This window comes from Dendrobates tinctorius, unplaced genomic scaffold, assembly GCF_039654945.1.
Source record: "Dendrobates tinctorius isolate UK_male_01 unplaced genomic scaffold, ASM3965494v1 ptg000062l, whole genome shotgun sequence".
Lineage (NCBI taxonomy): Eukaryota > Metazoa > Chordata > Amphibia > Anura > Dendrobatidae > Dendrobates > Dendrobates tinctorius.
Genome location: NW_027361730.1, coordinates 11,611,619 through 11,638,482, shown reverse-complemented (window position 1 = coordinate 11,638,482; position 26,864 = coordinate 11,611,619). Strand labels below are relative to the sequence as shown.

The 26,864-nt window shown below is 43.5% G+C and overlaps 2 protein-coding genes and 4 non-coding genes across 12 annotated transcripts in view; 2 read left to right on the top strand and 4 right to left on the bottom strand.

The window, feature by feature from the left end:
- Positions 1-12,699, top strand: part of CALU (calumenin) — a 51,419-nt gene extending 38,720 nt beyond the window's left edge. For 2 of the 7 annotated variants that reach the window (XM_073579266.1, XM_073579267.1), the window contains exons 2-7: positions 4,044-4,280; positions 5,655-5,848; positions 7,695-7,861; positions 9,170-9,230; positions 9,407-9,606; positions 10,479-12,699. In XM_073579266.1, the coding sequence (XP_073435367.1) occupies positions 4,044-4,280; positions 5,655-5,848; positions 7,695-7,861; positions 9,170-9,230; positions 9,407-9,606; positions 10,479-10,583 (964 nt within the window). In that variant the 3' untranslated portion in view covers positions 10,584-12,699. The other 5 variants (XM_073579263.1, XM_073579262.1, XM_073579264.1 and 2 more) reach the window with 5 other exon arrangements.
- Positions 12,700-14,768: 2,069 nt separating this feature from the next.
- On the bottom strand, positions 14,769-25,731 carry OPN1SW (opsin 1, short wave sensitive). The gene is made up of 5 exons (XM_073579605.1): positions 25,386-25,731; positions 22,166-22,334; positions 20,031-20,196; positions 15,539-15,778; positions 14,769-15,292 (listed from the first exon to the last, which is right to left on the bottom strand). Exons 1-5 carry the CDS (start codon positions 25,729-25,731, stop codon positions 15,164-15,166), a joined length of 1,050 nt encoding a protein of 349 aa, XP_073435706.1. The 3' UTR covers positions 14,769-15,163.
- Positions 18,624-18,695, bottom strand: TRNAP-AGG (transfer RNA proline (anticodon AGG)). Its single transcript has one exon. It is a non-coding gene; the product is annotated as a tRNA-Pro (tRNA).
- TRNAT-AGU (transfer RNA threonine (anticodon AGU)) lies at positions 22,016-22,089 on the bottom strand. Its single transcript has one exon. It is a non-coding gene; the product is annotated as a tRNA-Thr (tRNA).
- Positions 25,732-26,347: 616 nt separating the features above from the next.
- TRNAP-UGG (transfer RNA proline (anticodon UGG)) lies at positions 26,348-26,419 on the top strand. The gene has a single exon. It is a non-coding gene; the product is annotated as a tRNA-Pro (tRNA).
- A 147-nt stretch (positions 26,420-26,566) lies between these two features.
- Positions 26,567-26,638, bottom strand: TRNAP-UGG (transfer RNA proline (anticodon UGG)). Its single transcript has one exon. It is a non-coding gene; the product is annotated as a tRNA-Pro (tRNA).
- Positions 26,639-26,864: the final 226 nt, after the last annotated feature.

Sequence of the window (26,864 nt, the reverse complement as noted above, 5' to 3'; positions counted from 1 at the left end):
GTGTGTGTATGGGGTATGCAGAGCGGAGCTGTGTGTGTACGAGGTGTACGGAGTGGAGCCGTGTGGGTACGAGGTGTACAGAGCAGAGCCATGTGTGTATGAGGTGTGTGGAGCCGTGTGGGTACGAGGTGTACGGAGCAGAGCCGTGTGTGTACGAGGTGTACGGAGCAGAGCCGTGTGTGTATGAGGTGTGTAGAGCCGTGTGGGTACGAGGTGTAGAGAGCAGAGCCGTGTGTGTATGAGGTGTACGGAGCGGAGCCGTGTGTGTACGCGCTGTACGGAGTGGAGCCCTGTGTGTACGGGATGTGCAGAGCGGAGCCGTGTGTGTACGAGGTGTACGGAGCGGAGCCGTGTGTGTACACGCTGTACAAAGCGGAGCCCTGTGTGTATAGGATGTGCAGAGCAGAGCCGTGTGTGTATGAGGTGTGCGGAGCGGAGCCGTGTGTGTACGCGCTGTACAGAGCGGAGCCCTGTGTGTATAGGATGTGCAGAGCAGAGCCGTGTGTGTATGAGGTGTGCTAAGTGGAGCCGTGTGTGTACAAAGTGTACGGAGCGGAACAGCGTGTGTACGAAGTGCACAGAGAGGAGCCGTGTGTGTACGAAGTGTACGGAGAGGAGCCACGTGTGTACGGAGAGGAGCCGCGTGTGTACGGAGGTGCCGCGTGTGTACGAGGTGTACGGAGCAGAGCCGCGTGTGTACGAGGTGTACGGAGCGGAGATATGCATGTATTTTGGCATGGGGGGGCCCCATTTCAAAGTTCGCATTGGGGCCCATAACTTTGTAGTTACGCCACTGTGTTGGGGTTAGGGATGGAGGTAGAATTGGGGGTTCTACTGTTTCGGTACATCAGGGGGCATCCAAACACGACATGGCGTCACCATTGATCCCAGCCAATTTTGCACTCAAAAGTCAAGCGGAGCTTCCTCCCTTCTGAGCCCTGCCATGCGCCCAAACAGTGGCTTTCTCCCACATATGGGGTAATGGTGTACTCAGCAGAAATTGTACAACAAATTTTGTGGTCCATTTTCTCCTGATACCCTTGCGAAAATAAAAAAAAATGGTTCCAAAATAAATTTTTAGTGAAAAAAAATAAAATGTTCATTTTTTTCCTTGCACCTGAAGGGTTAATAAACTTTTTGAATGTGGTTATGCGCACCTTGAGAGGTGCAGTTTTTAGACTGGTGTCATTTTTGGGTATTTTCTGTTATATTGACCCCCCCCCAAACTCACTTCAAATGTGAGGTGGTCTCTAAAAAAAAATGGTTTTGTAAATTTTGTTGTAAAAATGAGAAATCGCTGGTCAATTTTTTACCCTTGTAACTTCCTAGCAAAAAAAATGATGTTTACAAAATTGTGCTGATGTAAAGTAGACATGTGGGAAATGTTAGTCATTTAGTTTTTTGTGTGACAGAGCTCTCTGATTTAAGGGCATGAAAATTAAAATTTGAAAATTGCAAAATTTTCGCCAAATTTCAATTTTTTTCCTAAACACAAGTCATATTGAAGAAATTTTACCACTCCTGTTTTACACTTCAGTTTTTTGACGTCAGTCCAAATCCGCCAGAGTGTGAAAAAGCGGATTTTGACTGATAGCAACAAACGGAAATGTGAAACAGGCCTAACATGAAGTACAATATGGCACGAAAAAGAGTTATTACCTCATAAAGTGACAGCGGTCAGACTTGTAACAATTGGCCCGGTCATTAAGTGCCAACCAGACGCTGTCACTAAGGGGCTAGATGCAGCATTTCTTTTTGTTGACTATAAAAGACAGTGTAGCACTCAATATTTACAAATACAAAACCGTGGTGTGAACAGTGTCCTACAGGCACGACCTGGCGCTAGTCTACCACTGCGATAGAATAGAGCACCGGGGGTAAGGGGTTGGGCTAGACCCCCGAGATCCGGCCTTTGTCACCTCAGAATCGTGACAATAGTATACAAATCAGAAAAGTCAACAGCGGCTCAGAAGCGTCCAATAGGAACGTCCCAGCACGAGAGGGTGTGGCTGTAGTGGCTCCTCCCACTAGTGTCGCTCCATACATTGCACCACAAATTTCCCGCCAAACCAGAACGCGCTTAGTCCCCACCCGCGACCTCCCTGTTATTGCGCGCTCCCGTGTGGACGTGGCGCTCTCCAACCAACCGTGAAACTAGTCCCGCCCCTCCTGCAGCTCACCAATGAGCAGATACAATCAAGGCAATGTTGGCGCAGGAAGCCACGCCCACCAAGGAGAGCAGCTGCTTCCGGTGTCGGCGTGTGAGGTTAGGACGGGCGGAGCGGGGAGAGCAGTGCAGGTAACGGGGCTGAGAGCAGGAGTAACCGCACAGGGGATGGAGGAGCGGCTCCGGCTGGCACTCAGTACTCTCTTGGTGTGAGGCGCTTTCTGCCCATAATTGTAATGGAGGCAATAATCCATCTAATAGTAGACGCCAGTATTCTGGCTGCAGTAGGGCCCCTGTAGACACTGACTGTGACCGGGGAAGCCCCCTTAGCTGTGGTGCATGGTGTCCGGGGAGGGTGTGGCGGGAGAAGAGCCCACCTGCCCCCAGATAATTTATAGGTCGGTGGTCACCTGCACCGATTGGCTGAGTGAGGACACTTATCCCTGTAGGATGGAGCGGCAGTGCGCACTCTTGATCACTACTCCATCTGGGGCAGCTGAGCGATGTGTTCAGCTTTTTACTAACAGCCCTAATGTAGAGGTGGTCCAGCATGTGCACTGCCGCTCTGTCCTAACAGGGATCCAAACTGCTCATCACCTTTCTTGTGGATAGGTGATAACTTTTCGTCCACCATCAATTTCTTTAAAGGGACCCTGTCAGCGCGGAATGATCAAACCAAGTGCAGGCGCTCGGTGCATCATGGTGGGGCCCAACGTTTCTATACACCTTCCCGCCTGCTCGGTTTCCAGCTATCTCCATCCTCTTTCTTCTTTGACAGCTCTGGCTTCATAGAGCAGAGAAGTGTGGAGATACATAGAAACCAAGTAGGTGGGCAGGTGGATATATAAATGTTTGGCTCCGCCATGAAGCACCAAGCGCCTGTACTTGGTTTGATCAGTCATACTCTGCTGACAGGGTCCCTTTAAAGCCCCCAAACCTTTTGGCTACCGTTGACAACTATGTCCAGGGTCATTCAGGTATTGCAGTCACCTGATCCTCTTGTTTTCTGCAGAGAGAACCCACTGTCAGATGATTGCAGCAGCTCTGTCATAGAGAACACAGGGATGCACCAGGGAGCAGAGCGTTCACATGTACAGGAGAATGCTATCCGCTGAGCAGTAGTAGTAAAGTTCTCTATTAGTAGACTCCGCTATGTCAGTGATAAATCAGATTTTGTTCCCGGTTGGTCATAGCGCACACAACCTACTGCATACAGTAAATGTATGTAAATGGCCGCAGTCCAAAGGAACTTCTCAGCTCTGGCCAGTGGTGTAGGATCTGATCAGTCTCACCAAAGACTCAATAAGATGGCAAGCTGGTAGTCTCTGACAGAGAGAGTTCTAGCAGTCATGGGCTAATGCAACATGTTAATGGGGAAAAGTGCTGCTCACTGTTTTGAGATATCACACGTATTTGACCTACTAATTTATGCACATAAGGGTGTTGTGTGCCTGTGTGAGGTTTTATGTGCCCCAGGTGCTGGTTTCCTTTGGAGGAGAGTCTAATTATGTGTCTGCTCCAGGAATCCCGTACAGTGGTGCTATTCCTAGATCGGCGGCCTGAGCATTGTCTAGATTTGTGCCCTTAAGGCGTTTTAGAACAGGTTACTTGTGACTCTACGTATATCATCAGGGTGAGGGCTCATAAGTCTGGGCCAGTATGGTCTGAAATGATCTAACAGAAAAGTAGCACACGTCATATACAAAGTTGTGATTCCAGTTTGCCTTCATCATATGAACACGTTTACTACATTTCAGCTGATGCTGCGGGATCTCTATAGTGTTATTGTGTTCAGAGCCTGCAGCACTTGCTGCTTTCTCAGGATGTCCATTTCTAAAATATGCTAATGTTACTTTAAGATTTGTTTGTTTCCTAGGTCGCGTCAAGAAGTAATGGCAAAATCCTACCTACTCTTGTGCCTTGGCCTTTGTGCCCTTTGTGCACTTTCCAAACCTACAGAAAAGAAAGATCGCGTTCATCATGACCCTCAACTTAGTGATAAGTTACATGATGATGCACAGAACTTTGACTATGACCATGATGCTTTTCTTGGGGCTGAGGAAGCCAAAACTTTTGACCAGTTGACAGCAGAAGAGAGCAAAGAAAGGCTCGGGTATGTCTGCTGATTCTCCTGGTTATATGTGTGTTTATACTCTGTGTGTGTTGAATATTTTAATTATATAACATCTTTTAAAAGTAGTAGTACAGGTTTCCCATTGTTGTTCAAAAAGTAAATATTTATGTAATCAAGTTGTTACATCCACATAAAAATGAACCAATGCCACCACAAAATTCAAGACCTCTTTCAGATCCATCTTATCTGCTTTTTAAAACTTCTTACAATCTTTTTACTGGTTTGTGCTTCTTACAGCCTCTACTGGTGTTTTTCACCATTATATTCACTTTCTCATGGTGTTTTAATAAAAATCCCTAAAATAAAAGTTGACCTTTGAGATTTGAGCTCAAAAACCCAATACATTAAGTTGCCTTATTGCGGCTTATAAGCGAGATCTTAAAGGGAACTTGCCAATTTCCTTAGCCCACCTAAATTGCATCCATATCTTTGCTCCAGGCTATTTCTGCATTCTTGCAACCTCCTTCTTGTGGTCTTGCAATCTGTATATACTTTCAAAATCAAATTTTATTCTGCTTTAACGCTGTGCAAGTATCTCAAGACTAGTGTGGCTTTGATTTCTCTGGGACTAGTCCTGCCTCCAATTTTGCATTATGTTCCTGTGTATATAATTTACATAATATGCAAGAGCGACCTTACTGTCGCCTCCTTGCAAATCTCGCGTATGAGCTTGAAAATTTTCTCCCCACTTAACTGGGCATGCGTAGTGCACTGACTGGCTTCATTACGAGGGAGACAGAACACTGCACTCAACTTGCATGGAGTCGTCAGTGACATCGCTCTTGCAAATTAAGTAAATCACTCCAAGGGGAGTGGTTAAAGTATTGGGGCAGAACTAATCCAGGGAAATCAACGCCTCTCCTGGCTATTCCTGAAATATTTGCATAGTGCAAATGCAGAATAAAGCTTGATTTTTGGATGGATATAGAGATCACAAAGTTACAAGAAGGGTGTTGCAAGAATGCAGAAATAGCTTTGGAGCTGACACATGGTGGCTGGTAGAGGTAATAGGTCAGCTGACAGGTTCCCTTTAAATGGTATATTTTGACTGATATGAAGAAAATGCTTATTATTCTTCTGACTCTTTTTAATGCTTCTTATAGTAACTTTGGTTTTATGGAGTATTCAAGTTAAAATCACTCTTGTACTAAACTAGCCAACTACTAATTTATTATATATGTATTAATATTGAGAAAATAAACACTACTGTACACTGAGTAATGATATGAAGACATGTGGATCAGCTCTTCTATGCTTCATATCGTGACCTTAACTACTATTCTATCTACACGACCCTCATTACCTTCTAACGTTTTCTCTCTTTTGTTACTGGGTGCTATCATGGCCCCACAGAAAGATTGTGGTTAAGATAGATGCAGACAAGGATGGTCTTGTGACAGTCGAGGAACTAAGGGATTGGATAAAATTTGCACAGAAGAGGTGGATTTATGAGGATGTAGAACGACAATGGAAGGGTCATGATCTCAATGGTGACAACCTGGTGTCGTGGGAAGAATATAAAAATGCCACCTATGGTTACATTCTCGGTAGGTGTTTGTTGTCAGTGCGTCACCTTTATTCGTTGCATTTTGTCTTTGTAGAATGATTGTAAGTAAAATAGACTTGGATAATGATGGGTTTGTGACGGAGGGGGAGCTGACAGCATGGATCAAGAAGGCTCAAAGGAGATATGTGTACGACAACGTGGAGCGGCAATGGCAGGAGTTTGACATGAACCAGGATGGACTCATATCATGGGAAGAGTACAGAAATGTCACCTATGGCACTTACCTGGGTAAGGGAGAAGGCGAGTGATAGTGGATGGGTATAGTGCCTGGGCTGACAAAATAAAAATAGTACAAATGTAAAACAGTTCTTTATATTGTTCTGTTGACCCTTTTTATTGTTTTATTTTTGTGCATAATCATAAAAATATTTCCATTCTCCATAGACATACCTGTTACAGTGGTATGAGGGGGTCCTAACATATTTTGTGCAGGTTATTACACCTTGGTGTTCATGACTTTGAATTACAAACTAATGTCTTATTAAATACTTTGAGCTCAACCTTGAAATATTTTAAATTAAAGGGGCAATATACATGAAAGTCTAAAACCCGAATAGCCATGTAATGATTGGGAAAAAGCCACATGTGGCAGAAGAAAACAAAATAATTGCCCCTCCAAATTTCAATATTACAGGTGGGGGTGAATATGAAGGCATACAGTGTTATCACTATTATTTTTTTTTCATTAGTAGAACAGGGTAGGCAGACGATGCCTGGTTGGCCACAACGGTGACCAGACCTTACACAGATGGCCTTTCTTTTGGGGTGTTATGACAGATTAGGCATATTCAAGAAAACATGCACATTTGATGACATGGCAATAATTTAAAATGCATACCCACTTCTGCACAGTATATTAAAGGGGTATCCACTAGTGGGACACCCCCCCCACACACACACACACACACACACACACACACACACACACACACACACACACACACACACACACACACACACACACACACACACACACACACTTCTCGATCTAAATGTTTGACACCCCCCCCCCCCCCCCCCCCCAAAAAAAAAAAAACACCCGGGCTGCAGCTGATCTGACTTCCTCTTCATGTTCACTCCGTACGAAGGTGGGGACAGTGACACCAGCGCTTATTGGGCGCCGAGCACCATGTGTCATACAACCACACGAGACCCCCGAGACATCGAACGCTGACACCGCTAAAGCAGCTCTGGGAAAGGGACTATATGCTTCTTTATATGTTATCAGGGCCAAATATTTAGATTGAGAAGGAGTTGCCTATTAGTGGAGAAGCCTCTTTAAATCACTGCTTTTTTTTTTTTTAATGTACTCTTCTCATCTTTTTCCTTTTTTTGTGAATGACTATAATTTGCAGCTTGATAGGTAATGCTTTTTACCTTGTAGCATTATGTTTGGGTAGTAAATCCAAATTTGGGCTTCATGTTACTAACTGAAACATGTTATCCTTTCATGTTAGGTAATTTTTAAGGCATTTTTCTCTGAAAGCCTCTGGAAAATCAGCCATAGCCTGTGTTTCTCATTACCTAGTTTCTTGCTGATGTAGAAGCCTCTTGATGTGCCCTCAATACAATGAGACAAAAGATTACTCAACCCTCTCCCCATTGGTCAGCCTCCAGTTGAAGATAGAAAATATTAGCAAAAGATTAACCACCAGTGCAGATTTTCTTTCGTGACTGATTTGTTTCAGCAGCATGCGGAAAATCCTGCTACTCATCTGCTTTTTTATTTTGTGTTTTTCTACTATTCTACTGCTTATAATATACGGTTCCTTACAGGTAACGTCTACTTGGTCCATAATTGCGGCTTTCTTTACCTCCTTTCGCAGATGATCCAGATCCTGACAACAGTTTTAACTATAAGCAGATGATGGTTCGAGATGAGCGCCGCTTTAAAATGGCTGATAAGGATGGTGATCTGATTGCCACAAAAGAGGAGTTCACAGCATTCCTTCACCCTGAAGAGTATGACTACATGAAAGATATTGTTGTACTGGTCAGTATTAGCATGCCCTTAATAAAAAATAGTTCATTTATGTTTGAATGAAGCTTGGTAAACTTAAGGACTTTTATATATATTTTTTTTTATACTGGTGACCTATGCTTAAAGTGAACTTGACCGACTTACGGGCCGCATGTATCACATAGTGACTATAGGATGCTGCGGCGTTTCAGAGAAAAACATAGTTTAATAACTGTTGGGGACCGAGTCATGCTGTAGACTAATTGGACAAATGGATTTCTGGCAGCGTCTTCCCGCCCACTGCCCTGGATCAACAGGTCTCTGCCTATACGTGTGATGTCTGATACATGCTGCCCGATCAATGTATCAGCTGTCAGGTTCACTTTAAAATAGTTAATGTTAGATTCAGGCATTAATGTTAGTCAGGCACCCGGCGCGCCGCCAATGAGCTGTTGGCAGCAACCAGATGTTAAGTGTATGTAGCGGAACGGTAAACTGATGTGTTCTCTCCCACTCTAAAGGCCCTTTTACATTTAGCGATGCATCAGCGATCCGACGAGCGATACGACCCGGTCAGGATCGCTGGTGCATCGCTAAATGATCGCTAGTGAGCTTTCATACAGAAAGACCTCACAGCGATTCAGCAGCGACGCAGCGCACGATACTCACCTTTCAAAGCGTCCAGCGTCGCTCGTCGTCACAGCAGGAAGTCTCAGCAGGAAGCGCCCGACGAGAAATGGAGCCGGACATTCTCACGCGATCAGCGATGGACAGCGGGGGAGCCGGTCGTTGGTAAGTATCACACATAGCGATATCGCTAGCAATATCGCTATAACGTCACAAAACCAGTGACGTTTTAGCGATATTGCTAGCGATATCGCTTAGTGTAAAACCCCCTTAACCCCCATTGTTTCTGCTCCAGTGATCTGTTGGGACCAGAAGCTCTGACGTCTTGTTTTTTGGACATCCTAATTGCTGAGGCTTGTGATGGGAGCAGCATATCATCAGATGCATCTCTGATCATGCTCCATTCCAGTAATATGACCGTTGTAACCAGTCTTCCCTAGTTTGATGACTGAACAACTGGACCTCATTGCTTCCTCTCCTGCTGCAAAACACTGGAGCCATGGAGTTGAGTTTGGATGGATGTCAAAAACTGACATGCATGACAGCGTGGGTTAAAAATAGTTTTGTTTTGTGTTTTTTTTCATTGATAAAAAAATGCACATTTTTTTCCTTTCATACGACTAGCTAAACTCAGCTTTTAATAATTACATTATTGAATCTCATTTCTGATTGCTTTCTGCTGTCTTACATGAGTATTTTGTTTTAATCTTACAGGAAACAATGGAAGATATTGACAAAAATGGAGATGGTGTGATTGACTTGGACGAATACATAGGTGAGCAGTCTGTGCAGTAAATGCATGGTGTGATCTGTGTGAGCAGGAAAAATGATCTTCGGCTCATGTTTTGTCACTCTAAATGCTTTGTCTTCACTAATTTTTTTTCTTTTCTTTTCTGGAAAACTTGTATAAAATGACATTTGCCTAATTGTTTTGCTTCCTGTAAATTGCAGGTGATATGTACAGTCATGATGGTGATGCCGATGAGCCAGAGTGGGTGAAAACTGAGAGGGAACAGTTTGTGGAGTTCAGAGATAAGAACCGTGATGGTAAAATGGATAAAGAAGAAACTAAAGATTGGATTCTCCCATCTGACTACGACCATGCTGAAGCTGAAGCTCGTCACCTTGTTTATGAATCTGATCAAAACAAGGTAATGTTAATTTGTGGGCGTGGGAACTAGAGTAAAGAAAAAGGTTTGTGGACCCCATAACCTGGTGTAGAGAAATATAACATGTCCAAGCACTGACTGGTACTTTGAAAATATATCCTCCTAGGTTATGGGGTCCACAGGCATGTCTCTTTACCGTAGTGCAGCAAACATGTCGTAAACTGCAGGTAGAGCAAAAACAGATTCTCAACGATTTAGTACTTCTAGGTACCTGAGCATGAATCATATACAAGGTTAGAAAAAAAAATCTTTGTTCAGTACTTGACTTTCTGCCTCACTGTAGAAACTGCTTAAAGAAATTGTCCACTCCTTGGACAAGTTTTTCCTCATACACCTTGCTTGGCCCCCACAAAATAATAAAACTTATACTCCCCTTCCCTGCCAGCACTGTTCCGTGGTGTCGGCAGTTGCTCTCCCAGGGCTCCCGTACTGCTTTATGACACGTGGTGCCCAGCGCCCAATCAGCGCTGGCGTCACTGACTCTGCCTTTGTACGAATTGAGCATGAAGAGGAAGCCAGGGATCATCCACAGCCTGGATTTCCTCTTCATGTTCGATTTGTCCGAAGGCTGGGGATAGTGACATCAGCGCTGATTGGGCGCCGGGGTCACAACACCGCACGAGAGCCATGGGACCATGAGTGCAAGCACAGGAGGTAAGTATAGGTTTTATTATTGGGGCCAAACATTTTATCAGGAAGGGGTTGTCCTAGTAGTGGACAACCCCTTTAATCACTAAATGCTGACTGTCCACTCTCATAAATTGTCATATGTATTCAATCCAAAATATTCTTTCCGTAAAAATGCTGCAGTTTAGCTCATCTTCACTTACTCTGACATGTATTTACCTTTTCAGGATGGAAAACTGACAAGAGAAGAGATTGTGGATAAATACGACTTATTTGTGGGTAGCCAGGCTACAGATTTTGGAGAGGCACTGGTCAGGCATGATGAATTCTAAAGATGAGTGACTCATTCTCTACAGCGATCAGGGGAACCTCACCCTTTTGTAGGGCTTCAGCGGGTGGAGAAAGAACATAGCTCGGAACAAAAGTAATTTATTGTAAACTGCTGACTTTCTGAAACACGAAGGATAAAAGGACACGTGCAAACAAAACTCTTGACTAGTCTTCTGAGGCCACATAAATGTTACATCCTAAACTCTGCCTCATATTAACACTATTTTTTTAACCTTTGGATTTAATATTAAGGCGCATATATTTTCAATATGATTTATTCTTGATGCCACATGTTATGTTCATCATTGAAACTTCTGAAATCTGTTTATTATAACCCCCCTCCTGTCTTTGATATGGCACTTTTATTTTTATACAACTTTTGCAAAAAAAATTTGCTAAAGATCAGATTGATGCTGGATTATCCTAGTCATCAGGGACCAGTGCTGTCTGCTGATTGTGAAAAGACGACTCTTTCTATAACAGTCCAAACAAAACCTAACGCCTTATTTGTGATTTAGTATTGTATGCTTGCTCAAAGCACTATGTTCATTTTTAATCCTTTTCATAAAGGTCACTTTGCTGCCTATCCTTTTTTTTTTTTTTTTTAACAAAGTTTGTATAACTAATGGTTTACAACCCCAGCACAAATTCAGTATTGGCTCCTGATTCATTTCATTTATACTGTACTTTTATAAGTCACCTGATATAAAAATAGATTTAGTTAACCACAGTGATTTCAGTGTTATTTTAGAGGGCTATAAATGTACATTTTTATTGTGAGATATTTTTGTTATAATTATCTATGAATTGCTTAGATTAGATACAATGGAAAGCACCAGGACATGAAATTAAATGAAATGTTTTCACTGGTTTTAGCCATGAATGCAGTCAGCCACATAAGAACATGTGGATTTTTTTTCATTTAGTAGTAATCCCTGTTTTTACTTATTTTTTTTTTTTGTTATTGTTTCTCCTTAATGCATATGCGCTTTGCAAAATGCCTTTAAAAAAGCACTGCCATCAGTTCTTTTCCCTAATTCGGACTAAGTACATCAATAGTGACCGATCACCATCTTGTCTGATTTCCAGCTGCGCTTGGATCCTCTTCTAGGTCATGTGTGCTACTCTTCTTTGCCGGCTTAGACAGAGACCATTGTGTGAAGCTGTCCTACTCTCTGTGTAAATCTATGGAGTCTTGTTCTGAGTCTCCCGATTCTTTACATTGTGAAAACATCATCTGAGCCACACACAAAACCGTATGTGTGATCCCAAGGTATCAGAATGTAAGTTGTCTTAGAAGAGGACCGGCTTGATGCTGCATAACAGGGAAGACAGCAATCATGAAGTATATTAATGCTCCTAAAATACGTTGCATAGTTACGTGGCATTAAAAAAGTGCTTCTTAGCCTGAATGAACATGTCTTTGAGATGACTTTTTGTGATATTGATGCAAGAATGCTGCCTACTTGGTAACTCTTGAATTACGCACACAATTTTAATGCAGTTTTTGTCTTTAGTAACAATTGGATTAAACAGAAAGGAAACACAAATCCTGACTTTGGCTCCAGAAACTTTATCAAAAGTTTCATTTGAGTCCAACACAAACATATTTATGAGTAAAGTTTTCATGTTTTGCTTATATCAAACCGGAATGTTATACAATCCTTTCCACCAATCACAACAGATGGCCATACACATCAGAACACCCGAGCGACCACTCTCTTGTATCCTGCTCTCCATATACATGCACACTCAGTCTGGCTGAGAAATCATATTTATTAAAGGTGGAGTAAGCTGCTGATACACCTCTAGCGGGGGTTATCTCCACTGGGGAGGAGGTGGGAGGGGAATCGGATACTCAAATTCAATATGTCTGTTCCTCCTTTACCCTGTCATCTGTTATGGAAGAGTTGGAGGCGCTCATACCTATTAGATGGTTGCCCACCCCTGACAGTATTTGGTCTGGATTATTTTGTGTATGGTCAGCTTTTGCTTTTATTGTTCATTGTCACTGCTTTTACACCCATTTTGTCAAGCTGCAGTATTTTCATGGGTGCTACAAGAACGTAACACCATTGAGCTCTACACAGGATTTGCAATTAAAAGACATTTGAAATAGTTGTTTTTGTTGTTCTTTACAATTTCTGTTCATGTTCCATCCTAATTATCCTATGACACACTTTGCAGGTTTCTTTCTGTAATACAGTGCTGTGATGCTGAAATCTGTTGTAAACAGTTTGCCAATGTTGGGGGTGAACTACTGGGCTTAGTAGTGTTTAGTAGCACTGGAAGAGATTAGGTTGAAGGGTAAAGCTGTTCTCAGGGAATGGACAAAAAAAAAAACTAAATCAAGATGTCATTGTAAATTCCAAAATACATTTAATTTAATCACAATAGTTTTGTCTAGCGAAGTAATCACTATAGAATGAAAATGGCTGTCACCTTGTTGCACTGACAGAAACCTGTCCTGGAATGTTAGGACAGAAGCCAGTGAGCATGTGCAGTATGAAGCTCCGCTGCTGTGACCTGATGATACTATTATTATTATTATTCAGAAAGACAGGGCACTCAGAAGTGTGAGCGGCCATCACCACCTCAGTATTAGCGGAGCCCATCTTCCTACATATAAAAGGATGATGGAGCTTTTACTGCACATGGTCACAGGCACCGTCCCAACATTCTAGGACAGGATTCGCTCAGTGAAACAAGATGACGACCGTTTTAATTCCATAGCGATTACCTACCTAAACAAAACTATTGTGATTCGCTAATTAATTGTATTTAAGATTTTATTTATACTGACCTTTCCTTCAGTTAGATTTTTCTAATCCCGAAGAGTCCTTTTAACAACTTACTGATAGCCACCAGATATGTACGGCGCAAGTCGGTAGTGGGTGTGTGGAGTGGGCTCACGGGGTGAGCCAGCACCATACCCATCAGATAATGACTGTTAGGCCACATGCACACATTCAGTAAAATGTAGATGTGGTGAAAATGTTTCTATTATACTTTTCCTCCAACTGTTCCACTCCTGGCTTACAAATAGTGGGGTTAAAAACTCACCAAATACTCCTGTGTGCATGTGGCTTTACTGCCAGGACCTGCCTCTAACAACCCAGGGTGGTGCAATCTGATAGCGGCAGTAACGGCTCGCCGGCATGGAGGTGCATCATTCTATGCACCCATCACTCATGATAATGAGCGAGGGTCGCCAACGGGTTTCTAGGACAGCCGAGGGTCTGTTGAAGAACCCTGAGCTCTGTTGAAAGACTGATTTTTACTATATGCAGCAATACTGTGGTATTGCTGTATATAGCAAAAGCTTGTTTTCCATCTTTCCTCCTTTCTCTGGCTTTATAAAGCCAGAGCTGTCACTTACCAAGGAAAAACAAGCTGGTGCTATATAAAAAGTTTGGGTCTGCCATGATGCACTGAGCCCCTGTACTTGGTTTGAACAGACATTCTGTGCTGACAGTCCCTTTTTAATTATGTCAGAATACAGTGCACAAAAATCCTGTGTTCGTGTCTTGGGCTATCCTTGGGGATGGAAATATGGACACACATGAAACTAGTCCCTTGTATTTACAGCCAGGAGTCTTAGAATGGGTGGAAACGTTCTGTTTTAGTTTAAAGCAAAGGCTCATTTCAGCTGTCTGTGTTTCATGAGCATTCTGTCTGTCACTGATTGCTAGGAGAAGTCTCCATCAATTCCTTTTGCATGTAGTAAAACGAACTAAACACTGATGAAAATCTCTTCATGTATGGGAAACCGGAAATCTATTGCTACAGACTTGCACTAAGGCCTCGTATAAAGATTTCCCACTGTGCCACAACCTGCTTCAGGACATCACGTGTGAGATTATGCTCACTGTACTATGTAATATATAATACGGGCTCAAATGTTGATTACCTGCATTTGGCATTGCTCTTTAACAGCTCTCCTGCTACATTATTGCTGATTGACTCCGTGTGTAACCAGTGATCGCTGGGTGAAGAGTAATCATAATCATTTAACAAAAATAAATTTGTTTTAGCATGCGTTCTTAGATTTTGCTACAACAGATTTTATAAATAACTTGGACCCAAAATACAGAGAGCTGTGACTTGTGCTGCCGAGCATGGGTTTGTTAGTTCATTGCTTGAATGTGGTCGTACCGTAGGTCACCGCTGTCGGGGGCAGAGAGTGCTCGGAGAGATCCCAGAAGTTGACCCCCCAGCAATTAGTAGTGGCTTATCCTGGCAGTTTGCCTTCACTTTGTAAGATGGGAATAACTATTTGTTTTTTTTTTACCTGTCTCTTCTGTCTTGTATAAACAATGTGAATATAACATTACATAGTAAATTGTCCTGCTATAATTAGAGACCATACATTTTTCTTTTTATTAATGTGCAGTTCCAGAATCTGAATATCGGCGCACTAATAATGCCCAGCGAGGTAGAACATTGGGCAATGTGAAGAGAAAATGCTTGGGAAAACAGAAACATTTCAACTGCTGTTCCTCTTGGACTTTCTTCAGTTTGTGATGGGGGTGGACTGTGGACACATCTCTGTGTCTTGTGCATTTCTCGCATATTCTGGACATTAACTTCCCGATGGGCTGACTTGGCTCTGGGACACTGTGGACATCTCAGTCTTTTGACTGGAACCGGAAACTGAAGAATCATCAGACATGGGTCTCCCGCATACTGTCTCCATGATGCATCCCCGAAACTGAAACAATAAGACTTTTTTGAGATTCGGATATATGCAATTCATCTTCAAGAATACAACCGTGCTGTCATTCTCATGCAAGCACCTTTAATGAATATGTATAATTTATCTGCTGAAGCTTTCTATTAATCTCTCTGAGACTATTGGAGTAGCTGCTATGCCAGAGTTCTTGTCCTCCTTGTCAAGGTCACACTTGCCATACTATTGGCTGGTATGCTGTGTTTCGTGCTTAATCATACCCATTACCTGCTTGTTCATGAAGGAATATATGACGGGGTTGTAGACACATGCACTCTTGGAGAAAAAAGCTGGGATGGTTACAAAACGCAGGTCAAGCCCATGGTTTCGGTTCGTCACCATATACATGGCCATAGCCGCGTAAGGAACGTAACACAGGCAGAAGGATCCGATCATAACTATCACCATACGAGACACCTCTCTTTCAGCCTTCTGGGTGGTTGCAGATTCCTGCTGTTGTGCCGCAACCTAGAAGGGAAAAAAAAATTGTAAAAAGAGCCTACAGAAAGGGTAGAAGTAAACAGAAGGGCATATTTATTAATGTATTGTAAGTAACAAACATATCAGCCTCTGAAAATGACTGTAGGTATCTTTGTGAGCCTGCTAAAAACATGACAGTGAGGGTGATCAATAAGTGGAACAGGCTGCCACGAGAGGTGGTGAGTTCTCCTTCAATGGAAGTCTACAAACAGAGGCTGGACAGACATCTGTCTGGGATGGTTTAGTGAATCCTGAATTGAGCCAGGGGTCCCTTCTACCATTCTATGATTCTATGTAAGGCAGTGTTCACATCACGTGCTTGTCGCTGACCACGCTGTTCCCTGTTTGTGCTCTTCAGGAAGCAGAACAAGTTTAAGGAGTTATGACACAAACAACATTTATTATCCAAAGAGGAGGTGATGAATGCAGGATCGCTCGGCAGTTAGACAGCTAGGTCCCTCACCGATCCGGAGAACAGGGTCGTGTTTTCCTGCATGAATGGAGCGCTACATGACCATTGCTTCAGGCACCACATATGGATCTATAGACACATAGAAGTGAATGGAGTGCTGCTCATGCATGTGCACTACTGCTATATTCATATGGGTGACACAAAACACCCATGTTTGGCATTGGTGGGACTGGCATAAGAGGAACTGGCTATGGGGTACATATATAGGACTGTGTAGAACGTTATACCTGGGCTGTGGGAACATCATACTATATATAATACTGTATATTGGGGCTGTGGTGGACATAATCGTGTATATCGGGGGATGTTGTGGATATCACAATGTATGGACAGGTGTGATCGCCATCATTCTGTGCAAGAGAACAGTGTGGGGGAGGATACAGTTTGAAGAGGACAACGTGGTGGGCAGTATGAGGACAATTTGAAAAGGGGCAAAGAATGAGTATGGAGAGGGGTCAGCGTGAATTGGGGGCACAGTATGGAGAGAGGTTAGCATGGTGGTGGCACAGTGTTGAGATATTGAGAGTGTAAGGCTGGGGTCACACTGCGTTACACCGTGGTATAACGCGGTGCATCGCAGTCCGTTAACGCCGCCATAGACCCCCATTATGTAGCGCATCGCGATGTATGCCGTAAAGCGGCATACGTTCCCGACATGCCGTTATACACTGACGGAGCCTCGGACACGGCCTGCAGCGTCTGAGGCTCCGTCACCGCTAGCGCTGATGAAGCATCAGCGCTAGCGGTATAGCATAACGCATATCGTGTTATGCTATAGCGCTCACGCAGCCCGTCAACGCTAGGCGTTGGAACGGGCTGTGTTAACGCTATGTGAACCCGGCCTAAGGGAAAACTAGAGGGGTAATAGCCATGGTATTGGCCGTGGTTCATAAGGGCGGACAGTGTGGCGGTTATAGCTAATAGTGGCAGACAGAGCGGTGGGTGTAGCTCATTACGGCGGACAGTGTGGCGGTTATAGCTAATAGTGGCAGACAGAGCGGTGGATGTAGCTCATTACAGCGGACAATGTGGAGGTCATATACTAAAGGAGGCTTATTTAAGTCATAATATGGACAGATAAGCACAGGGCATTTTTAATAACACTGTGGATGTGAAAAGTCATCATGGCGTCTTGACGAGATGGAGACGAAAAGAAAGAAAAAAATCAACGAGAGAAGAGGTCACCTGTAAGGTACTTGGATGTGAATGATTATTACGTCTCATCAGTATTATGGGTCCTGTATGGGCCGCAGTCTGATAAAGACTGATACCTCCCAGCAGCTCTACCATTGTTAACGACATACTGGGAGTTGTAGGGTCATGAGATACAAATGTATATGGGCCTGACTTAGAGGGGTTCAGCAGTTATTAATCATGTGATGTCGTAGACCTAATGGAAAAGGGAAGAATTAGCTGGGCAGAAAGGCAAAATGAGCAATTGTAAGTACACAGTGAAGTATAATAGGATGACTGCAATTTATTAAGAGGATGAACATTTTGGTGGGAAGAGGATGAGGACGAGGGGAGGAGGAGAGCTTCTTTATAAACAATCACGTATCTGTATCCCTTTATCTGTTTAGTTTCCATTAAGACATCTGACAAATGATGGACACTTACATTGAAACCAAACGGCCCCCCTGTCTGTTGGGCCTCACCCCTAAAATACATCTTTTTTTTTTTACTTTTGCTAGTATTTTTTGGTGAAAAGGGAAGGGAGGTACTTTAGGGGTCATGGTGCCTTAGTCACTGACCCATTCCTTTACTTGGGTGCTGAGGGTTCATCAAGGTGGGGTGCCATCTGTCTAGGGCACAAAAATAACTTGCCCCAGCTGGGTTACACCGATTAGAACGACTTACCTGCACATGAGACCTAGGCCTCTTGTGATAATCTCCTGCTGATAAAACGCTGATGGTATTTAAACTACAGCACACAGCCTAATAAGTAACCCATCTCTGAAATCAGAGTCTCAGCCTCTACATTATGAAGCTCTCAGATTTAATAGCAAAAACCTGTGGACAAATTCACTTCATTTAAAATAAAAAGAACTGAGACTCAATTCCCCAAATGCAGCCATTACTATTTCGGATAACTGCCCTGACAGAATATCGATAAGCTGCAGCCAAATATTGATAAGCTGATATTTTATTTGGGGTCCCAAATTGATTAACCAGCGGTTGCCAAACAGTGCACAACCACTTTAAAGTTGAAATGGACCAAGGATTTGATCATTTCAACTATGGTATACATTGTCAGTGAGAACTGAAAATTAAGGAAGCTGATGAAAGCTTTTGCAAAAGCTGTCCATTATAATGGGAAAAAACAATAACCCTGTGCTTTACTTCCTGTGTCCGACTAAAACAGGGCTCGTCCGGGATTTGAACCCGGGACCTCTCGCACCCTAAGCGAGAATCATACCCCTAGACCAACGAGCCTTATATAGGCTTGTGTATATGGGATATTCCTAAAGTTGAAACATGTGGCCACCACATCACCACTTCACATTCCAAAGGTGTTTTCTCTGTACGACAGAAGCCGATAATTTACGCCACTCTTGTACATTTTATGCATGATGCATTTGTAATTCACATCCCTCCTAGCTATGCTCTGCCCACTTGTCAGAATTGGCATAAAACAAGTGGCACAATCTTTGTTCAGCTACAAGTTGCACAAAAATGTTGCATCTTTTCACAATCGAATTCTGTTTGATGAATCAGGGACAAAATCCCCGATTCATAATAACTGGTGTGAATAACGCTGATCTTGATGAGGGGATGTGTAGGAGCCTGACGCCTTTAACAAATCTAGTGCATCACCCCAAATCTTACTCCAGTCGATGACTGGAGTAAGATTTCTGGTATAAGGAATCCCACAATTTATAATGAATTGGATGAGCTGTGGCCTCACGCCTCCATCCCACCCCAGGTCCACATCTTTTGGTGGAGTTGGGCTAACCTTTTGTGAAACTGCCAAAACTTATAAGATTTTTGCACAGCTTCGAGTTACGCTAAAATTTTGCTACTTATCAAAGTGTTTTACGCTAGAATTCTGGAGAAAACACTTTGATGAATGGATGAAAAAACAGACCTCAGGATGGAATACAGATGAAAATCGTCTGAGTTTACTGGTTGAAAATTGGACGATTTTTCATAAGCTCATCTGAACTTGGCCTTAGAGCAGTCACTTTTGTCTCTGGGAACAGTAGTTCCTCTAATGTCAGCATGTGATGCTGCGGTAGTTGTGTTGTTAGAGCTGCTGTATCACATCAATAGGAGTAATTCCATCTCCATCTTTAGGCTGTGTGCACACGCTGCGGATTTTGCTGCGGTTCCGCAGCGGTTTTGGCTGCTGCGGACCCGCAGCAGTTTCTGCTGCGGTGTACAGTACCATGATTCCCTATGGGAATCAAAAACCGCAGTGCAGACGGTGCGGAATTTTCCGTGCGGATTATCTGCGGTTTTCAATCCGCAGAAAGAATTGACATGTCAATTCTTTCTGCGGATTCTGCTGCGGTTTGCCATCTCCTCCATTGAGGAGATCATAAACCGCAGGGCAAAACCGCAGAGCAATCCGCAGGTCTTTTGACCTGCGGTTTCACCTGCGGATTTTACAAAATCCGCGCGGATGAATCCGCACCTAATCCGCAGCGTGTGCACAAAGCCTTAGGCTTTCTTATCATGAGGCCAAGACTCCCGGGGTGGCAGATTAGTGACCCTCCGGACCCGTGACTCAATCCATCTGCAGGATGGTTCCATGAGTAATAAACTTACCGCCCGCAGTGCTCCCAGGAGCCGTGCATATGAGTAGCAGATAAGGGTCAGGGGAATAACGAAACAGAAGACGAATATAAACCATGTGTAATATTCACTGCGATATTTAGTGCCCACTGTGTACCAGTCTGGACCACATGAACACTGTAAACCCTCTGGCATGTACCTGGGTGGGAAAGAGAAGGAGAATAAACAATTATAAATAACACAATTTCAATAAAAAATAGAGATAAAACAAGTAAATAATGGGCGAGAGGGAGATTTCTATGGTGTTCAGGTTCGGGTACAGTACTGGAAGCCAAACTTTGGGCTAAAGTTCAGTGGAACCAGGCGAAGCTGAACTTTGACTGGTCTGCTCATCCATACTCCTGTGTTCCCTATGAGAAACCTTGTTTGTCCATTTTGGTGGGGGGTTTTTTAGTGCCTCTTTTTTCCTTTAATTTGTGCCTTTATACCGTCTATTTTATCTGGAGTAGCCTGTTTTTTTATGGGCGCCAACGTGGGTGGGTTTTGGAGTTTCTGAATGCTTTTGGCTTATTCTTCATCAGCGACTTTTTAAAAATGGCTAAATGTTTGCACAAAAGTTCTCCAGTCTTCCCCTGGAGTCAGCGTAGGTGCATCTGTTTTGTATTTTACTGCTAATTTTGCAACATTTTAAAGCTTAGAAATAAAGGCCCGATTTCATCCTTTGCGTTTTTCTCTAAGGCACTTTCCTTTTTAGTCTTGCGATATTTTCTTGCCGTTTGCTGAGCCAAACTCCTTAAAGTGGCGCAGCAAGGATCCCGAATTTTGCGCAAAGCTAAATATGGTCTTTATTTTTTGTCTTTAATCTTTTTAGCTCAAAAAATCTTACATCGTGCTAATGGTAGAAAAACGGTGCCAAAATAACTGGCGCACATAAAGTCGCTCCAGTACAAGACTGGAGTACATTGACGACAATTTTTTGATACTTTTCAAAAGGTTGTGAATTGATGAATCAGCCAAAAATACCTGGAAAACCCAAATCCCGGCCACAATATCAAGTGAAAAAAAACAAGCAAACAGGCATAAAATTGACTTAAAAAAATGCTGATTAGAAGAAGAATTAAATGGAACCTGTCATGTAAAAATGTTATTAACCTGCAGATATGGGTTTAATCTGCAGGTTAATAGTGATGTAAAGCCGTGTGGCCGCCGCCCTGAAAGATCAGCTGCCGGGGGTAAATTAATTTTTTTCCTCCTGGCAGGCTCCGGCTTTCAGTCATAGAGGCGTGGCTCAGCACACAGTGAGCAGCAGCTGTAACCGCGCTCTGGCACTGACTGACAGCCAGCTCAGCAGTGCATCAGTACACAACTGGCCGTCAGTCAGTGCCGGGGCACGGTTACAGCCTGTGCCCGCTGTGTGCTGAGCCACGCCTCTATGACTGAAAGCCAGAGCCTGCTGGGTGAAATAAAGTTGATTTCCTTCTGGCAGCGGGACTCTCAGTGCGGTGGCCGCAAGGCTTCAGAATGCTAGTAACCTGCAGAGTAACCCTAGATCTGCAGTTAATCGCATTTTTTGTAATGACAGGTTCCCTTTCCATTGAAAACACAAAAAACATCCAAAAACTAGACAAAAAAAAACCTCGCAAATGCAATAATGAATCGGGGCCCTGAGAACATTTTTTATTTTGCTCAAAATTCATGTTCCAGTTTTGGAGAATATGATGCAAAAACAGTCAGCGAATATGACGAGACAAAAAAAGAAAAAAAAGTGATTTAAAAAACGCATAAATGATGAATTTGCGCCATCAGGGTAAAATGCTAAAAGGTAGAAACAGAGTCAGATTTCAGCTCTGAAATCTGCTGGGAAAAAAAAAAGGAAAGATTACAGCTCAGAGTGAGAACACGGCTTAGCTGTATAACTTCTTCCTGTAGCACAAAACATTACAGCAGATCATTAACCCATTTTGCACTAAAACCACGTTGATTGCTCATTTATATAAAAAGCAAAGTACAAAAACCTTAGGCACTGCTGAGATTCGAACTCAGGATCTCCTGTTTACTAGACAGGCGCTTTAACCAACTAAGCCACAGCGCCGCACGGTCTCTGCCCTCTCCTCCTCTGTACTAGACACACAGACACAGCCAGTCTCAGCACCACAGTAGTCATTTACCTGCTCCAGCCGAAGAATGGGGGTACAGACACCCCAAAACCAATGAGCCAGGTGACCACGACCACTGCCAGCGCGTGTTTGGAGCTGAAGCAAAAGTTTCCCATGGGTTTGCAGATAACAAAGTATCTTTCGAAGGCCAGAAACGCCAGGGACCAGCCGGTGACCAAACCTGAGGAGACAAGCAATGCGTGAGCTAAGTGCTGCACCGTCACACTGCACCGGCGCTGCATGAATTCCCGGCGGGGGAATATTAGGGAACATATTTTCACTGTGAAAATAATTTATTTCTGTTATTACTCAAGTCTATAGAAAAATGAGGGAAAACACAACCCAAAGTAAAATCTTGTGAGATTCCGTGAAATCACTTTTTCTATCTGTAATAATTTAACCGGCTTCAAGTTAGTCTGCAGTTCGTCTTTAGCCGCTATTCATTCATACAAGAAAAGCTTTCCTACAAAATCAGGTGGAGAATGATGTGAAAACCGCGGGAAAACCTGCTCCCAGCTTTGTGACGTCATGTGAAAACCGCGGGAAAACATGCTCCCAGCTTTGTGACGTCATGTGAAAACCGCGGGAAAACCTGCTCCCAGCTTTGTGACGTCATGTGAAAACCGCGGGAAAACATGCTCCCAGCTTTGTGACGTCATGTGAAAACCGCGGGAAAACATGCTCCCAGCTTTGTGACGTCATGTGAAAACCGCGGGAAAACCTGCTCCCAGCTTTGTGACGTCATGTGAAAACTGCGGGAAAACATGCTCCCAGCTTTGTGACGTCATGTGAAAACCGCGGGAAAACCTGCTCCCAGCTTTGTGACGTCATGTGAAAACCGCGGGAAAACATGCTCCCAGCTTTGTGACGTCATGTGAAAACTGCGGGAAAACATGCTCCCAGCTTTGTGACGTCATGTGAAAACCGCGGGAAAACCTGCTCCCAGCTTTGTGACGTCATGTGAAAACCGGCGGGAAAACCTGCTCCCAGCTTTGTGACGTCATGTGAAAACTGCGGGAAAACATGCTCCCAGCTTTGTGACGTCATGTGAAAACTGCGGGAAAACATGCTCCCAGCTTTGTGACGTCATGTGAAAACTGCGGGAAAACATGCTCCCAGCTTTGTGACGTCATGTGTCGCTTTGTGGCGGTGAGGGCGCCATTATGGGCTCACGTTACATGGGGGCGCAGTCCTTACAGGCACATATATACAACACAGGGTTTGGGGGGATTTTTTCTTTGCAGCTCCTCCTCTCCAAAAAAACCTCCACAGATATTGGCCCATAAACACTTGAAGGACTTTTCCCTCATCATTTTAATGTCAATCCACTTTCCTGTATGAATTTAGTTTTTTTTTCAACATAGTCTTTTTTTCTTTTCTGGCTTTAAAGAAAAGGTCCATTGGAAATAAAAGAAGTTCATGTCCATTCTTTGAGGTGGATTCTTGCTAGAATCCACTTCAAAATGGACTCATCAAGTCAAAAAAGGCTGTAAAAAGGACACTTCAGTGGAAAAATGTTTTACAAAAAAATCCTCTTTGAAATTGCCTGGAGGCTATGTGCTATATTCAGGCCGGGGTCACACTTGAGAGTGTGATGCGAGAAACTCGCGTGAGTCTCTCGCATCGATACCCGGCACTCGGGAACGGAGCTGCGGCTATATGTATTTCTATGCGGCTGCACGCTCCGATCCAGAGTGCTGGGTATTGATGCGAGAGACTCACACGAGTTTCTCGCATCACACTCGCAAGTGTGACCCCGGCCTTAGGAGGATTCTGCCCAGAAGCCACTAGAAAATGCTCCTAAAAAGCGCCCTATAAAATGATCATAATACTCAGCAATGTCAAAACGATATTGCGGTGCACACGTTGCCTCATGCGTTTTAGCCACTCAGGGCTCAGAAACCCTGAAGAGGTTAAAAGAAGTACCAGTCATGCTCAGTGCCCACTCTCAGAGTAAGGCCGGGGTCACATTTGCAAGTGCAATGCGAGAAATTCGCGCATCAATACCCGACACTGCCGCCAGCACTCAGAACCGGAGTGTGCGGCTTCATGTATTTCTATGCAGCTGAACGCTCCTGTCCCGAGTGCGCCGGCAGTGTCGGGTATTGATGCGAGAGACTTGCGCGAATTTCTCGCATCACACTCGCAAGTGTGACCCCGGCCTAAAGGCAGAGATGCGGGAAGAATGAAGGCTTTGCATAGGAAAACTCAGCGGTTTCGCCAGCGTGTAAAAGACAGCTTGTGCACATAACTTACAACCTCTTGAAAACGCACTCTGCAAAAACTCCTCGTGAAAGGAGCATTTTCTAAAGCGACTTCTGTTTGGAAAACTCGCCATTTTTGAGTGCCTGAAAAAAAACTCTGTGTGAACATAACCTTAGGCCATGTGCACACACTGAGTGTTTGGTGAGTTTTTTACCCCAGTACTTGTAAGCCAAAACCAGGAGCGGAACAGTCAGAGGAAAAGCAGAATAGAAACATGTCGCCACTTCTGTATTCTCACCCACTCCTGGTTTTGGCTTACAAATACTGAGGTAAAAAATTGACCAAATACTCAATGTGTAAATGTGGCCTTAGAGTATATGCTCACACGATCTTTTTGCCAGGAAAACACTTGAAATAATTTGATAATTCATTGCTTTGTAAAAGACTTGCTGTTCTTATGTTCAGGCTTTTGACCGTCTTTTTGCTTCAAGTTTCAGGAGAATGAAATGCCAGAGACGAGAAGCGATTTCTACAGTGTCTTCCACTTAAAAAGGGGACATTTCTGACTGGTGGAAAAACAAGCAGTGTGAACATAGCCTTAGCTTTCTAGTTGAGGTTGATATGCAGATATTCTGTGGGATTTGAATTTTCAGGTCTAGGAGGAGCTGGCATTGGTTGTGTGATGCCTGAAGAGGATTGTGTAGGCCTCTACCGTGTCTTTCCAGTTTATTCTAATTTCTGGCCTCATTATTGTAAGCCCCAGAGCAGGCGACTGTGAGTCACGTGGCTCTTTTGACACTGGGGGGTTCTGGGGCTGTGGTTGTATACCCTTTAGATGTGATGGTAGTCAGATCTCTCCTAGATCGCTCGCTACGCTGGCCTTGTTTGGTACCAATAATCCCATCTTCCATGACCACCCATGACCTACATCAGCTCTCTGCGACTTCTAGCAATATTGGTAATCAGGTGAAAGAAACCGAAACAAATTGTAAAAACGGTGTTACGGTCTACTGAAGCGTGGCCTTACCTGAGAGCGTGCCAACGAACCCCTCAATAGAGCAGGCAGTCTTGCCGAAGACAAAATACCCTTTACAGCTGGAAACAAACACAGTAAAAATAGAGAAGAGGCAGATGAGGAGCCCGGCCACCGAGATGTTCACCAGGATGTAGTTGAGCGGCTGCCGCAGTTTCTTGTATTTTACGGTTACCACCAATACCACCGAGTTTAAAGGTGTGCCAAAGATGAACACAACTCCCATGAAAATGGCCTGTAAGTTAAATGCCCATTTTGGTGCAATATGATACTGAGGGCCATCCCAGGGACTAATGTCAGATATGTTCTTAAAGAGGTAGAATTCGTCGTCCCCCAACATCCCACCCTTTCCGTGTTCTCACGATTCTCCTGAAGTTGTCCTTTTGCCCTGCTTTATAGGCAATATTCACTGTCCAATCCTTTTAAGTTCTCATCGGGATCAGCCAATAATCCTGCTCACCCTGAAGGATTTATGGATGTTGTGTTCTTAGCAAGATGTAGAAGTACAAATAATGCCTGTCGGGGAACAGATTAGGATTGGGAGCCAATAATGGGAGTAGAATTTAACCACCACGTCTACTCCAATCTTTGGAATCACACCTTTATATGAACCATTGTTATGCAGTGTACATACAATCAGACATATTTATGCTTGTCACATCAACGGTTAAATCAATATTTAACCCCTTCCATGGCCAAACCAATAATTGGTGTTTGTTTGTTTTTTCTGATTTTTATTTCACGGTCTATAAACATATGTATGGAAGAGTGTCCTGGCAGTACACCGTCATGTATGCACTGTAACATACTTGTTATACTACAGTAGGGGATATCTAGTAATGTACCACTGCCTGATTTCAACTGCATTTCAAATAATTATGCATCATATTTATCCTGGAAGGTATGCCTGTCACCAACACACATTACATTATGGAAACACATGCAATGTAATGAGAGGCTCGTTGGTCTAGGGGTATGATTCTCGCTTTGGGTGCGAGAGGTCCCGGGTTCAAATCCCGGACGAGCCCTATTTTGCTATCCAGTGAAAACATATCACGTTATATCGCTTATTGCGATGTAGTAATTGATGATCATAAAAGAAAACTTTAGATAATTATTGTAGCTGAATAAACGAATAATGATAATAACTTTTAATAAATCACAAAATAAAAAGTGGGCTCGTCCGGGATTTGAACCCGGGACCTCTCGCACCCAAAGCGAGAATCATACCCCTAGACCAACGAGCCGTCCTAGTGCAATGTTGACATCAATAGCTGATGCAGAGCTATACACTATGTATATGATATACAGAAAAGATATCTTTGTACTGTGTTAGCCAGTAGATAGAAATATATTCAGGATTGAGAGTCCTCAGTGGTTGATACCTTTTAATGGCTAACTGAAAAGATGGTAACACATTGCAAGCTTTCCAGACTACTCAGATTTTGTATTATTCTAGCCTGATGAAGAGAT

Excerpts from the sequence above, each read along its gene's own strand:
- OPN1SW (XM_073579605.1), bottom strand. The coding sequence starts at position 25,731 with ATGTTGGGGGACGACGAATTCTACCTCTTTAAGAACATATCTGACATT. Across the intron at positions 20,197-22,165 it reads CCATTCTTCGGCTGGAGCAG|GTACATGCCAGAGGGTTTAC; the intron begins GTAAATGACTAC and ends TTTCCCACCCAG. Across the intron at positions 15,293-15,538 it reads ATTCCTTCATGAACAAGCAG|TTTCGGGGATGCATCATGGA; the intron begins GTAATGGGTATG and ends TTATTGTTTCAG.